The sequence below is a fragment of the Emys orbicularis genome, chromosome 8 (genome assembly GCF_028017835.1).
Source record: "Emys orbicularis isolate rEmyOrb1 chromosome 8, rEmyOrb1.hap1, whole genome shotgun sequence".
In the NCBI taxonomy this organism is placed as follows: Eukaryota; Metazoa; Chordata; order Testudines; family Emydidae; genus Emys; species Emys orbicularis.
Window position 1 is genome coordinate 83,897,530 of NC_088690.1, and position 15,756 is coordinate 83,913,285.

Genomic DNA, 15,756 nt, shown 5'->3' on the forward strand with positions numbered 1-15,756 from the left:
GTGGGGCCTTGGGTTGTCCCCGGTGATAAGGTTTTGTTTCGGCTTGCCCCTTCTGATATTCGCTCCAACTGCTACTAGCTTTTTTCTTTTCTGTCACCTCCACCCATTTGGCTCCAATCTCCCCCGCCTCGGTTACAGTTTTGGGCTTCCTATCTAGGATGTACCTTTCTATTTCCTCAGGAACACCCTCTAAAAACTGCTCCATTTTTACTAGGGAAAGCAGATCTTCCAGAGATTTAACATTTGCTCCTGATACCCAGGCATCACAATTTTTGTCAATGTGGTAGGCATGCCGGGTAAATGACACATCTGGTTTCCACCTTAGGGCTCTGAACCGCCGTCGGGCATGCTCGGGTGTTAGCCCCATTCTGAGTCTGGCCTTGTTTTTAAAAAGTTCATAACTGTTCATGTGTTCCTTAGGCATTTCAGCCGCCACCTCTGCTAAGGGTCCACTGAGCTGCGGCCTCAGCTCTACCATGTACTGGTCTGCAGCGATGCTGTATCCAAGGCAGGCCCTTTCAAAATTTTCTAAGAAGGCCTCAGTATCATCGCCTGCCTTGTAGGTGGGGAATTTTCTGGGATGGGAAGTGGTACCTGGAGAGGAGTTGCTAGGATGGGCTGGTGCATCCTGCCTAGCCCTTGCTACTTCCAGTTCATGCTTCCTTTCTTTTTCTCTCGCCTCCTCTTTGGCTTTTTCCAGCTCTATCTCTTTTTCTTTCAGCTCCATCTCTCTTTCTTTCAGCTCCATAGCTCTCTTGTGGGCCCCCTCTTTGGCTTTCTCTTCTTTGTCTCTCAGCTCTATCTCTTTTTCTTTCAGCTCCATCTCTCTCTTGTGGGCCCCCTCTTTGGCTTTTTCTTCTTTGGTAGTCATTTTCCTGTTTTCTTGTGCTGGGTCACACCCCTCTGCAGTTGACTGAAACTGGGATGTACTCAGCTCTGGCTGCTGCTGAGTTAACAGAGACTTTCTAACTAGCTATTCACGAGGATGTAAAAAGAAAAAAAAACAATTCAGCTTGTAAATTGCCTTTACCAGTCAAAGTTTGCTCGCTTTGAACCCTTCTCTTAACAAAGGACCTTGTTAAAAAAAACTTAAAACCTCTGCCTTCAGGCAAGGAGAGATAAGATATGCATCTATCTACCTTCAGCTCTGCTTTCCATGCAGCTAGAAGGAAAAAAAACAAAACATCTTACTGGCTTTTGGGTTTAAAACGATCTCCACCGCTGTGCCACCATGTCAAGGCTGTATCCCCACTTTGAACTTTAGGGTACAAGTGTGGGGGCCTGCATGAGGACTTCTAAGCTTAACTACCAGCTTAGTTCTGGTCCGCTGCCACCATTCCCTTCCCTGGGAAGCTTTTAGAAACTTCTCACCAATTCCCTGGTGAATACAGATCCAAACTCCTTGGATCTTAAACAAGGAGAAATTGACCCTTCCCCCCTCCTTTCTTTCACCAACTCCTGGTGAATACAGATCCAAACCCCCTTGGATCTTAAAACAAGGAGAAATTGACCCTTCCCCCCTCCTTCCTTTCACCAACTCCTGGTGAATACAGATCCAAACCCCCTTGGATCTTAAAACAAGGAGAATTTGACCCTTCCCCCCCCCCTCTTTCCTTTCACCAACTCCTGGTGAATACAGATCCAAACCCCCTTGGATCTTAAAACAAGGAGAAATCAATCAGGTTCTTAAAAAGAAGGCTTTTAATTAAAGAAAAAGGTAAAAATCATCTCTGTAAAATCAGTATGGAAAATAACTTTACAGGGTAATCAAACTTAAAGAGCTCAGAGGACCCCCCTCTGTCTTAGGTTCTAAGTACAGCAAACAAAGATAAACACTCTAGTAAAAGGTACATTTACAAGTTGAGAAAACAAAGTAAAACTAAGACGCCTTGCCTGGCTTTTTACTTACAAGTTTGAAATATGAGAGACTTGTTTAGAAAGATGGGGAGAACCTGGATTGATGTCTGGTCCCTCTCAGTCCCAAGAGCGAACAACAACCTTAAACAAAGAGCACACCAAAGCCTTTCCCCCCCCCCCAAGATTTGAAAGTAACTTGTCCCCTTATTGGTCCTTTGGGTCAGGTGTCAGCCAGGTTACCCGAGCTTCTTAACCCTTTACAGGTAAAAGGATTTTGGAGTCTCTGGCCAGGAGGGATTTTATAGTACTGTACACAGGAGAGCTGTTACCCTTCCCTTTATAGTTATGACAATTGTATTGAAAGATTGAAGGTGTTTGACAATGGGGAAAGCAAATGATTTAGGGTGGAAGATGGGAAAATGTCATCACTGAAATACTTTTGCAACAAGAGGCAACTAGGTTGCCTATTCAGCAGTCATCTTTTTCTTTGAACAAGAATTACTGAAGGCATCATATGCTTAGGTCTAAAATGGAGAGAGGTATTGTACTGAAGTCCCTCTTCAAGGATAGAAAGGTTTAGGATTGTAGGACTAGAAGATTCCCATTCAGAAATGCATCAAATTCCATCCTAAAACTAATTAGGTTATTTGGCCCCACTACTCCTGTGGACAGGCTGTACCAGAGCCTCACTTCTCTGTTGATTAGAAACTGTCTTCTAATTTCCACCATAAATTTATTAGTAGCCAGTATATACCCACTTGGTTGTATACTAAAAATAAAAGTAAAAATATAATAGAATATACATAGTAAATATAATGATCTGAGATAGTGAACTGTGTTGAAGGAGCACTGAGTTTTACGTGTTACCTTTTCTACCACAGGCTTTGCAGTATTGATGGTCATTTTGTCCCTATGCCTCGAGTCCTGAACTTCATTTGTAATGACTGTGCCTAGGATTTAGATATCTCAGTGACGATCAGCTAGCTCATTTGAGTTGAGAGCTCTGTTGGTTGCAAACCCAGAAACTGGCATTTACATGGTCTTAAATCAAACATCTTCCAGTATCCTGTTGCAGAGTTTTTTGTTTCTCTATTTTGATAGGCAAGTATGCTTTTCCAGCCCATTGGATCTCCTGTGCTAGACATTATCACATACTAAATGAAAATATTTTATATTGGAGCTGGAAGAAGGCCTTTCTCATAATACAAAAATATACAGTTTAGGATTAAATTGGCCTGTATAGAGGATGATCGCTTGCTTTCTTGTATTTTAAAGCTCTTTCTTCTAAGTTCAAAAGTTTAGGAATTTTTAATTATGTTTTAGTAGCTTTTTATGGACTCTGCAAAGAATGATCCATCTTGAGATGTCACTGTTGTCTCTTACTTACAGCTTCATCTGTGTGCACCAAAAATGGAAATACTATTTCTTTGTAAATTTGCACTTTATGGCTAATATGAAAATGACAGCCCCTATTGCAAGAGATCTCCTATGTTAAGAAAACACTCTAAAACATGGCAACAATCACCAAGGAAAACTAAATTCTGTTAAAGAAGATATATCAGAATGAAGGAATGTATAAAAATAATTTCTATTATTAATAATATTGTTATTGTAGCACCCACAGTGTGTTAGGTGGTTCAGAGCAAACACATGGTCTGTGCTTTGACGGGCTTATGATCTAATTGTTTGGATATATATATGTATATAAGACAAAAAGCAAGTCCTGTTCAAATGGCTAGACAATAATTCTTGTAAATTCATTGCTGAAAACATTGTTTGCTCAGTATATTAAATGAAAAAATCAAATGCAAAACCAACCTACAAACTCTCAGGAATTTCAGTTAACCAGCTGAAATAGAACATAATTCTCCAGAAAACCCCTGACAGCTGAGACTTGGTTACGGATTATCATCACTGAAAAGTTAAATCAAGTTGTAACTTGAGTCCTGTCCTCACACAGAACCTTTAGTTAGCATGTGGAGGAGCTTTTTACTTGAGTTGGCTGGCCGGTCAGGGGATACAGGCTGAAGCTTGAGATAGCACAACTCAGCTGCTAACAAGACCACTCTGCATTATGGACTCAGGCTAGTACCACTCAAGTCCTCTAATGCCTTCCCACAATTCCCCCCTGTGCCCCAGAAAGGACTGACAAATTCTTTATTGGGAAAGAATTCGCGGAGTGGCTCAGCTTACTGCAATGCAAAGAACTCTGGGATACGCCCCTAGACATCTTAGTGCCACACATGAGAGTGAGTGCAGCATAGCAGCTTGAATGTTATTTTTCAGTGTGGCCACTCTTACGCGAGCAAGGCTAATTTGAGTGGAGAAAGTTGAGTGTAGCTAACTTGTGTTAACTTGTGGTGACGATCTACTTTTAGAAACCTTTTTTTCTTCATTTCTCCTTTGTTTCGCTTTATTTTTCCCCATATTTGGGAGGGCATAGATCATGAGAAACCTAAATATCATGTCAAAAGTATAAATCTGCAGTAATCAGAAAAATACATTCAGTGCATGTGTGAGTACGTGCACGTATGCACACACATTGGGCACATAAAAACACTATGGTAAAGGAGCATTATTATGGTTGCAAATTCATGCCTGCCAAAGTTAGCCCCCTGGTGCATATCAATTATGATGTTCTTTATTTACATGATAACATACTATTTTTTCCACTGGACCCCTGCCTCATTCAGAGCAATTGAGCATTTCAGAGAAAAGGTTGCCAGAATTTTTTAACATGGGACAAAACAGTGTAATTTTCCCTAGCCTTATTCTTGGAAATAGCTGAACCAGTGGCTGAAAAAAATGCACCCCGAGGCAGACACCCAGCATGGAAAATTTCAGTCCAAATGGTAAGTTTGGAAAAAATATAAAGCAATTGAAAACAAGGTATTATAGTGGGAAGTGTCAGGCAACCTCAGTAATAGGTGGTGCTACCAGCTCTGCATAGCATATACATGTGTTAATCACATGAAGCTTATTCACTCAGACATTTCCAAAAAAGGACATTTTCTCTTTCCTGTTTCCTTTGGCTTGTTTAAATTTCCATTGCCAGACACCTGAGATAACAATAGAAGACCCTCTCATATCTTTGATAACACATTTGAAAAAAGAAAACAATCACCTAGGATTAATGGTGAATCTGTTTATTAAGATAAAAGCAGAATAGAAACCAAATTGGCAACTGATTGTTTTTATTTCTGTGGATTTTACATGACACCTGGAGACCATTTAAAACGTTAGTTGGCTGTGTTAACGTTGTGTTTAAAAATAACACTTGTATGGTGCCAAATCACTTTAGAGTTGGGTACAAATATTGAGACAAAAACCCAGCTGTTGTTGCTTTTGCTGCTAATTTAAGGTGTCAGATTACAGCTCAACTGCTATACCTCAGTGAATAAGGCCCCTTGTGAGATCATTATGTTTTCTAACAGTTGAGAATAATGGATTAATCAGTGCAGCATCAGTTACTTTCATTATATGCCCACACAGCGGTTATGGGCTTTAATTTAAATGCTCTGTGGGGAGATCAAGAAACTGCATATGAGAGGCACCCAGAATTGGAAAAGAAAAAAAAATTGAAAGCAATCCATGGGAGCACTGGGTCTTCCTTTGCTTGCCCACTTAGAAAGTAGAGGGTGAGGTTGTTGAGGGAGCTCACCTCTTTGAGAAATACTATGCATTTTATTTAATGCTGATTGATTTTGACTTATGTTAAATATAACCTTTTTACAACTGATGAAAATATAGTGACTTTCATCCCAGGATCCAAATGTTCTTTACGTGGATTAATTATGCCTGCATACAAAATACAAGTGCACAAACTGTGTTTGAACTACTGAAAACATATTTATGGCCTGGTTTTCAGAGGTGCTGAACAGTATTAACTCCTGTGATGTATGTTGGAGCTGTAGGTGCGCAGTGCCCTTATGAATCAGGACAATAAAAAACACCTTTTCCAAATGGAGTTATTTAACCATTGTGGACAAGACCTTGCATGTAGGTTTGTAAATGGCTGTGTCTGGTCTACAGCGACCTAGTAAAACATGATTAAACCTTGTTAGCAGAAACTGGTTTTAAACCACATTTAAAACCAGTTCTACTTGCAAGATTAAAGTGTCAATGTAGGCAAGGGCCTCAGAGGTAGTGCTGCAATTGATGACCATAACTGTCATTACCATAGAATGTATTAGTGGCAGAATGATACCTTTGCCCACTGTGTTAAATCTAGTCTTATTAATTTTTGTCCCCTCCCCCCCCCCCCAAAAAGGGGCTTTCTTATTAGGATTGATGCTTTAGAAAAGGTAATTCTAATAAACCTTATGGAAATAGAGAGGAAAAATACTGGAAGCCAAGACACACGTAATCTCTATATAATGCATAAAGACACAGTGTTGTTAGCATTGTGGTTCTGCAATCTAGTCACATAGATACTAAAAGATTTCCTGCCCTCCAGTTCTGTAAACATGAAGTCATAGGAACCCTGTTACTGTTCATGTTGTGGTGGTTACAGTATTTTTCCAGGAGTGGTATTGCATCAAAATGGTGTCAGCTAAGTCTGAAATAAAGAGGAGTCTGGTGATCAAATGAAAAAAAAAAAAGGTTGCCAACTCTCATGATTTTATTATGAGTCTTGAGGTATTTGGTGTGTTTCTTAAAGGCCCAGATCCTGTGATTATATAAGAATCTTCATTTTCATTTTAAAAACTTTGTCACACTTGGTTGTGGAGAGAAGCTTGAAAATGTGAACCGCAAAGGCCCCAAAACCAGAAGGCAAATAAAAAAAACCCACATTTTTAAAACATCTCTCATGATTTGAGTGCCTGATTCATGATTTTTGAAATCATGAGATTTTTGCCTATCTGGAAAGTGCTGTCTAACTGGTCCTGGCTAGCAGGGGACTATATATATATCAGGGCTCCTCAAGGCTCTTCTCCCAGCTCCACCACTGTCCTTGGGCAAATAGCTTAACCTCTGTTTGCCTCAATTCACCCATCCCTGTATAGGGATAACATTCTTAGCAATACTGTTTATGTGAAGGGTGTTCTGAGGCTTAATTATGTTTTTCCTTGTGCTTGGAGATTCCTAGACAAAGTCTTAGTTAAAAAAATCCAGTTTTGTTTAACTGAGGGTATGTGCGTGTGTGTGTCTGGAATTCCACCGTCCTTTACCTTTCCACTTTGAATTGAATGTCCATTTGCTTTGGGGACAAGCAACATGAAAAGCATGGCAGTTATGGTAGAGGCAATAATCAGGGAGGATGACAGGCGAGTAACTCACTCCTGGGAATGTTGTAAGCTGGCATATGCACCATTTGTATCCAGTCCTTGCATGCATACAGATAATAATGTTGCATTAGGGCCAATTACATGGTGTTATGGACACACAACACACAAATTACACACACAGCCAAAAAAGGACACTGTGATAAAGCAGTGGTCTAATCAAAGGAGACAGAGGGAAATGTTAGACTTGTTAGCACTACCAGCAACACAGCAGCTGCCACTGCTCCAACCAGCCTCGGAGGTCTGCTTTTCAACTCCAGGCCCGGTTCATGAAAATCAGAGAGACATATTCAAAACAGGTTTACCACACAGCTAGAAAAGTAAGCAAATTGGTCTTTTTGGGGGGGAGAGGGGAGAATGAAAATTAAAATAGTGTCTGTTCAGTTTAAAGTTGTAGTCCATATAGGCCTGAGCTGTGTGTTGCCAAATGATGCTTGTTATTTCCAGGGTTCAAACAATTCTTTTTAAACTACAAAACTTTGGCAAGCGAACCAGAGACTATTAATCTCTAGTGAGCAAAAGAAGAAGAAATTCAAAGAGCAACAGAAACACAGAAAATGAGCTGGTCCTGTTTCCTTTCTCTTTTCCCATTTACCCCTCACCACTTGAAAGTATATTTCTTACCAGTAGTTTGTTAAAAATGGCAATTAATCTATGTCTATACATTTTTTTATTCTCCCTCTGATGGAGCTGATCTCCTGTGGGCCTTAGTGTTTCTTCATAGCAAATGCTGCAGACCCCCTTGATCAGCAGAGCCAAATGCTACCCAGAAGAAGCCTGGTGCTTATCAAAGGCTGAATGGCTAGCAGACCCCTGGTAACTATGGTAGATGCTCATTAATGCTTGGAAAAAAGTGCTAATCAAAAATATAATCTACCATATAATTTCTCAATTTGATTAGCTGTTTGTGCTAATCAGCTGCAGAAATGGGATGTAAAAGAAAATCAGAGTCCCTATTATATGCAGAAACCAAAGTGTGCCCTCAGCGCTGGCCTAGTGTTGCATGTAGATTTTTCTGTCATTTACATCCATTCAAATCCTGTGTGTAAAAAAAAATAATTGCGGATATTGTATTGATAGTTGTTTTCCTGTGTGTGTTCTTTTATGAAAAAAAGTGTACTGTTTAGAGGAGGAAAATTAGATTTTGCTATGGGGTCTTTTTCTTTATAGCATTGATAAAATAGAATGCAGTAACTTGTATTAGCTGGGGTACAGTGGATGATAATTAATCATTGTTATATAATAGGACCCTTTCATTGAAAAAAACCCCCCAAAAAGCCCACCTGTTTTCTCACTTGAAGTTGTGGTTGACTGCAAAAATAGCAAGGCGGTTAATATTGTTACCTTTTTACTTGTTGTAATATAGGTATTTAACATAATCTTTTTACATCTGGTTTGCAACCTTTTCTGATGGCATAGCCAGAAGATATCTTTGGTCTTACAGTATGTTTCCAGTACTTAACTGGCGTAGGTAGGGTGGATGTGTTGTAATTATTATTATTTTATAACAGATTTGTAAGCGGCTGGAAATTTTAATATGCACACATACTTTTTATAAGTCGGCAGTGCAAAGACACAACAAAGAGGAACAAAACCCACAATATTTCCCTGTAGCTTGAAGCAGTAAGAGAGAGGAGAGAGTTCGTCTGGCCATTCAGCAAAGGTCCTAGGATTTTTCAGTTCCTAATCAGTCCAGCTGGTTTGGGGAGATAGACTGCTAGGTTGAGTCTTTCAAACTGAGTAGTTAGTCTGGGAAGATTAGTAATGTAATCTTTTCACTTTTTGGTCAGAGCATTTGGGCTGTGCCTAGAAGCTATTATGTTTGTTCTAGAATTTGGGATATACTAATCTTTATAAGTATCAGTCACCCATTAGCACCTCTTTTCCCACTCAAAATGATGGAGAGACCACAAAACAAGAGTAGAAATATTTTAATGATGTGGGATTAATTCCTCTCACATGTTATAATGATTTTACATATATATATATAGCACCTTTCAGCACTTTAGCAACTGTGGAAATACAAAGGATCATGTCATTCACCAGAAAATGCAGCCACCTTTAGGGTGGAATTCAGTAATTTTTTATCAGCACACTGCAATGCTGCACAACAGTTTAGTGCCGCTAGGAAGTATGTAAGAATGTTGAATGCAAATGAATTTGCATGGGAAATGTGAGGAAGGAGGCAGATTGTGTTTACCAGATTTGGGATTGGACTAGGATTCCAGACCCAGAGAGGAGATGGGTAATGTCAGAATAAAAACTTGCCATTGAAACGTCATGAAAATCAGTCATGGGATACATACATACATATGTACAAGATTCCACAGCCAACATCCCTACTTTTGAAAAAAATGCTAGGTGATCAGTTTTATATCTTATGGGAAAGTGAGCACCTCCTAACAGCACGCTGCCCCGGGGGGCAAATCTCAGCTGGTATAGATTGAAGGAATTGGAGCTGACAATTTACCACAGCTGAGGATGTGCCTCAGAGAGGGAAGTGCCACCTACAGGTGGCTAACACCATTTTGTGCAGCTCCCAAGTAGTTCTTGGAAGCCCACCAGGTACTGATGCATCCTGAGCCTGCTTTGCTTGCAAGTTCTGACAATATCACAGCCCAAGGTGGCAGGTCTGCAGCCATAAATAACACTCTCTGTAACCACAGGTTACTGATTGAGCATTTTGGAAGTGAACACCTTACAATGATAACAGTGAGTTTGTGAGGGGTGAGGGTAAACTTGGCTCTAAAATAAGCAACAGGTTAGAGGTGTGATCCTGATGACAGTGTAGTGTGATGTGAGTCTCCAGTCTCCCCATATGATGCGGAGGGAACCTGGATGCTCTGAGAGTGCAGGACCTCACATAGTTTTCTGCTCTTAGTCTGTTTCAAATATCTACTGGGCTTCATAGCACTTAATAGAAAATTGGGGGGGGAGTGTTTTTTCTCTGTTCCCCCTCATCTTCCATATATAAGTGCATTATGGTCTTTTGACTCCACCACAACACACAGGCTTAAAAATCGTTACTGGGATGATGAGTTTTAGACACTTGGCAACTGCTTCATGTACTTGGTATTCAGGTTTCCAAAATGCCTCTCTAGCACTGCTCCATATACCTTGAAGGCTCCCCTGCAAGAGCCTATATAAGAACGCTGCTACATTAGACTACCACATGCTGAAGAATCATTGCAAAGGGGTTAACTTCACACAACTAAAATTGTGACCAATAATGCAGACAGTTCACTGTCAATTACTACCCTTTGTGGAGCAATGGAAGCTGTACAGCTGTATTTAGCCTACTTTGTATTGAAATACTGCTATAATCATAAATGCTTGATTGCCTTCATAATGGTTAACATTTAAATATCAGTGTAATAATGCATTAATAAGTCTTCTGTGCAGTAGCTATCTGCTATGATTATACTTGAAATTTTGTAGTTAATTAGTAGATTAATGAAATAGGGCTTAATTCAGTATTAACTGTATTCCTCATTATTTGTTGCTTTGTTATTTATTTACTGGAGACCTATGGAAATCTTCCTGCTTATTTCTAGCAACAAATGGGCTCTTAATGTTGGAAATGTGTAAGTAGCAAAGCTAGGATTTGGGTTACTAGATACTTTGTCTATTAAATATGTGGCTTTTTTTACAATAGCTATATCTGAGTCTGTGTGATAGTACAGATTGAATTTTCAACAGTTGTGCTGGGAATAGTGTACAGAATGTATCTCTCAGTTACATGGGAAAGATGTTCATTGTCACTTCTCACTCTCTGAATCCACTCTGTGTTCTGTTAAAGTCAATGGAAAGTCTCCACTGAATTCAGTTTGACTTGCATTGGATCCTTTAGTGCCCTCACTGACATATTCAGTTGTCAACTTTGTGTACGATTTAATTTTCAAAACTGACTATACGCATGGTTGTTCTTTGGTGATTTATGATCCCAGCCCCTGCATAGAGTTCTTTCCTATACTAATGCTTTCTGTAATATATGCTACTTAAACTAACACACATTTACACTTCGCCTCTATTCTTTTGGTGGACAAGTGAACAAAATCAGAACACAGGTATAACAACAGTAATAATGCTTAGCACTTCTATAGCCTCATCCAAAGTGGTTCATCCAGAGTGTGTTACACACATTAAGCATCAATATCTCTGTGGCTAGGTAGATAAGTATTTTACAGATGGGGAAACGGGGGCTGATGCTAAGTGACTTGTCCAAGATTACAGGCAGAATTAGTGACAGAGATAGCAATTGAACTCAGGAGTTCTGAATCATAATCCTCTGCTTGAGCCACTGGACAATATTTGCTGTCATTTATTCCTACAGAGTGTTTCATTTGTCTGAATGAAGTTTACTGTGCCACACACTTCTTTTGGCTAGTTGTCTACGACTTCCATTCCTGCACCATCTGCTAGATACCATAATCTAGCAATAATAATTACATATAAAGAGAGCTTTATTTTAAAATACAAACTGGCATAGTGGAAAATTCATTTTGCTATTATGATGCCCGTAAGAAGGGAATTCTGTGGTACAGACGAAGCAGCTTTTCAGCCTCAGAGAAGTTCACTGTGAGGCATCGCAGTTTGTCCTGAGTAGTTTGCACCATGAGTGATGCATCCAGGATTCAACTCCAGATATTGACAGTACTTTCCTCCCTAATTCTTTGCCCTTCCCAATGAAATTGGGGTGTTCTGAATTTGGGATTCCAATTAGGCTCAAATTGTGAAATGTGTATTTTGGTTCAGGTCTGGATTTCAGACATCCTATCCCCTCCATATTTGAGAGTGTTCTGATTTTTGATTTGAGCCAACATCTGACATTACCAGTTTTTCTAGTGGAGCTAAAATACAGCAATTTATTGTATTGTAGGCTACGGTACACTAACACTGTGCAAATTGGGAATCTACGGAGAGGTTTCTGTTGTACACGCTGATCTCTAGTATACAGAAAACGAACCATCTGTTGGAAGGAAGTTACAGATGAATTAGAAGGTTAATTAGTTAATTATTTTAAAGCTCTTGAAAATCTTTTTATGAAATGCCCTGCACAAATACATAATATCACAACTACTGAACAAATCAGGTGTAAGTAACAGTAGTAATGCTTTAAAGTATTATTTGAGGGGGCTGTTTATTTTATCACCTGCACAAAGCTTACAGCCCTTAATTTAAAACAAGGCCAAGCTATTGGTTTCTACAGTAATCGCCCAAAACACTGCACTATGGCTGTTATAACGTACAGCCTGCTGGGCCATTGCTATAAACAACTGCTGTGTGTTTGCATTTTAAATAAGGGAAATCTGAAGAGCTTTAACCATTTCAGTTAGAAGGAGGATGGACAGTGCAACATGGTAGGTAACAAATAGTCAGGGGGGAGGGATAGCTCAGTGGAATGAGCATTGGCCTGCTAAACCCAGGGGGCCACTTAGGGATCTGGGGCAAAATCAGTACTTGGTCCTGCTAGTGAAGGCAGGGGGCTGGACTCAATGACCTTTCAAGGTCCCTTCCAGTTCTAGGAGATAGGATATCTCCATTAATTTATTTTATTTATTTAGGTTTGATCAAGTCTCCTGACACAGTAGGCTGCCGTTGTTGCAATTTCTGAGCAATGGAATGTGGCAAGTATACCCTCCTGGTGTGTGTGTTCCATTTCCCAGGCCATCATTGATAAACTTTATAACTTCTAATTTGCCAGGGAGTCACTGATATAATTAGGAACAACATAAATGAGGGCAACCTACCCCAGTTGATGCTAAACTAGTCATTTTATCATAAAAAACATGATTAGGGTCCCTAATGGCAGCCAGGGTCCCATTCTTCTAAGACCAGCTCTAATAAAATACACAACACGGCGTTTCCATTTGAAACCCTTATATGCTTTGAACAGAAAATGTTTATTCTGGTACATTCCACGTTCCATATATTTCTTCCTAAGGAAACCAAACAAGAATTCCTCATCCATCCATGTGTTTCTAACGGAGCAATTTGAGCTGTATGTCTTATTGCAAATAGGCTGTGCTAATGAGGCTTTAAGTGCCAACATCTCCCCTTTTGTTTGAAAACAAATACTCTAGTGGATGAAATCTTGTGCTACTTGCTATGCAGGGCAGGGCATGTTAAGTAGCAATTTTTGTTTACTTGTGCACAATTATTGGTTACTTTGACATAAAAATATCCTTCTTGACAACTCACAAATCGCTCCTGAGATATTTGTCAGCACGTCTTCTTGTTTGCAGCACTATAGATTTATTACCCGTTGCTGAAGCAGTTCATTTCTATAAAGAGTGTGCTGGTAAAGCAATGTAAATAATTGATCAATCTGTTTTTCTTTTCTTTCTTTCTTTTTTAACAGTACTCTCAACAATAACAACATCACCCGCATCCCTCTTACCAGTTTCAACCATATGCCAAAGATCAGGACTCTGTAAGTACTAAATTCAGAAATAAGTAGCAGCCTGGATAACTCTGTCTTTGCTTTGAATATTTGTCTTTATTCAAGGAATACTTTTATAAAGGTTTTTAAAACCACTTTTCTTTAATAAAAGGACAGTAAATAGGTCAAGCCAAAACTTTATTGTGTGGTATTAAACCCTTGTAAACAGGAATGAGGTAGGCTTATTGGGTGAGAACATATTTCAGTCTCTCCCCAAGGTAACCAGCTCAAGCTAGTTTTGGGAGAAAAAAATCTACCAGTTGAGCCTAATTGTCATCACGTGCTGATTATGAAATGTAATTCTGTTATTTAGCTGATATTTGGAGGCCAAACTGAACCCTTCCTTACAGCCTATGCAAATCTCAATACGTTGGGGTCACACAGCTTTTAAATGCATGCACAGTTTCACCTAGGATAATGTAGAAGTCAGAGCTGTGCAGAAACAAGATTTTTCATTTAGTGGAACATTCTGTGAGGATTAAAAAAAAAAAGTTGTTCCAAAATGGAACAAATCCAAAAATTTCAAAATATCCTTGAAACAAAATTTAATTAAAAAATTGTTTTTCAGTCAAAACCTTTAATTTTGATAGTCAAAATGTTGCAATCTGATTTTGACATTTTAAATTACTTTTATTTTTTAAATAGAACATACATTTTGAAATGAAAAGTCATTTTGCACCAAAATATCTAAAATATTTTGTTTTGAGTTTTTTCTCTCCAAATGAAATTTAATAGAAATTGACCCATTTTTGCAAAACATTTTCTCTTGTGAGAAATCTACTTTTTCCAATGGAAAAAGATTCCTCTGGAAAATTTCCAACCAGCTCTAGGAGAACCTTATACAAAGGGAATTAAATTGACCTGTGTGTAATTTTTGTGGAATTTAGACTGAGAGCTTAGAGGTAAAATTCCAAATGGTAATACCATCAGCTTTGCAGCTCTACTCCACCCAGCCATTTCCAAAATCATTCCCTTTAAATAAATACACAGCTCCAGAAGTCATTTTTTAAAGAAAAACCTGTTTGGTTTTACTCCAGCATATAAAAACAAGCCAACATGTGCTTACTCCAAAATGTTCAGCAAGCCAAATACTAGCAGCCTGTTCATACTAGTGGGAAGCAGAATGCTATGTTTAGATATATATTTTCATATAATCACAGTAGGCCAGTTAAGTGAACTGAAGAAAAATGGTTCTTATCTGTCCATACTGATAGGCTGTTTTCTGTAAAGTGATAACTACTGATTTATATTTACTTTTTTTTTTTCTCTAAAGGATGACATTGCATGATGCTAGCATTAATGTAACTGATTAAAGAGAATTTATATTTTTGTCTTTTTGTGGGGGGAGGTGAAGGGTGGGTTAAGATATTTCTCTCCCTTAACGATCCAGAATATTTGCCTGGCTACTTCAGATCAATCAGTCTTGTCTGTTCCCAGAGCTCAGTGCCTGCTGCCATTTTCCCTTTAGTTTAATTTCAGAGATGGCTTTGTATATCGCTCCCTGGAGACTTACACTGACTAATCCCCCTTCGCTGTAATTAAAGAAGAAAAAAAGGGAACGAAAAAAAAAAAGGAAGGAAGTCATAAATGGGATTTATAAAGAGAAGCTTTTATATTGAATTCTGAGAGCCACATTTTACAGAACATGAATGCTGACCCACTCTAAAAGGATTTGCTGGAAATTTAATTTAGAGTCTTTGGCTAAAAGGGCACCTTTAAAAGCTGGCATTTGTATTTATTCACCTTATGTTCTACAAAGGTAGTTTCATCAATAGCAAGTGGCATGTATGAGTCTCAAAGACTGCCAAATTACATCCCTTATAAACAGTTCAGTATTATTTTTTAAAAAGCCCCATGCAGAAGGGTAGAATTGTAATACTGTGGTTTAATTTTTCATTTTACCTTCCCCCTACTTTGTCAGAGATAGTAAAGCCATCAAAAGAATAATAAATGTAAGATAAACACAGATACCACAAATATTTCATGACTTCTTCCACTGCTCCTTCCTGGAATTGTTTCATTCTCCTCAAATCATCACCATCACCTCTCACAAAGATGATGTCTAAATATTAATATTATTTTTCATAGCTAAAAATGATTAGAACCACACTTGACCATTGTTGGTACATATTGCAGGATAATGTGGCTTTGATATTAAACATGTGGTTTGCT

At 38.8% G+C, this 15,756-nt stretch overlaps 1 protein-coding gene across 1 annotated transcript in view; it reads left to right on the forward strand.

Moving 5' to 3' along the window:
* Positions 1 to 15,756, forward strand: part of SLIT3 (slit guidance ligand 3) — a 798,116-nt gene that overhangs the window by 479,588 nt on the left and 302,772 nt on the right. The window contains exon 7 of the mRNA XM_065410175.1: positions 13,504 to 13,575. Within this exon, the coding sequence (XP_065266247.1) occupies positions 13,504 to 13,575 (72 nt within the window). The remainder of the gene's footprint in view (positions 1 to 13,503; positions 13,576 to 15,756) is intronic.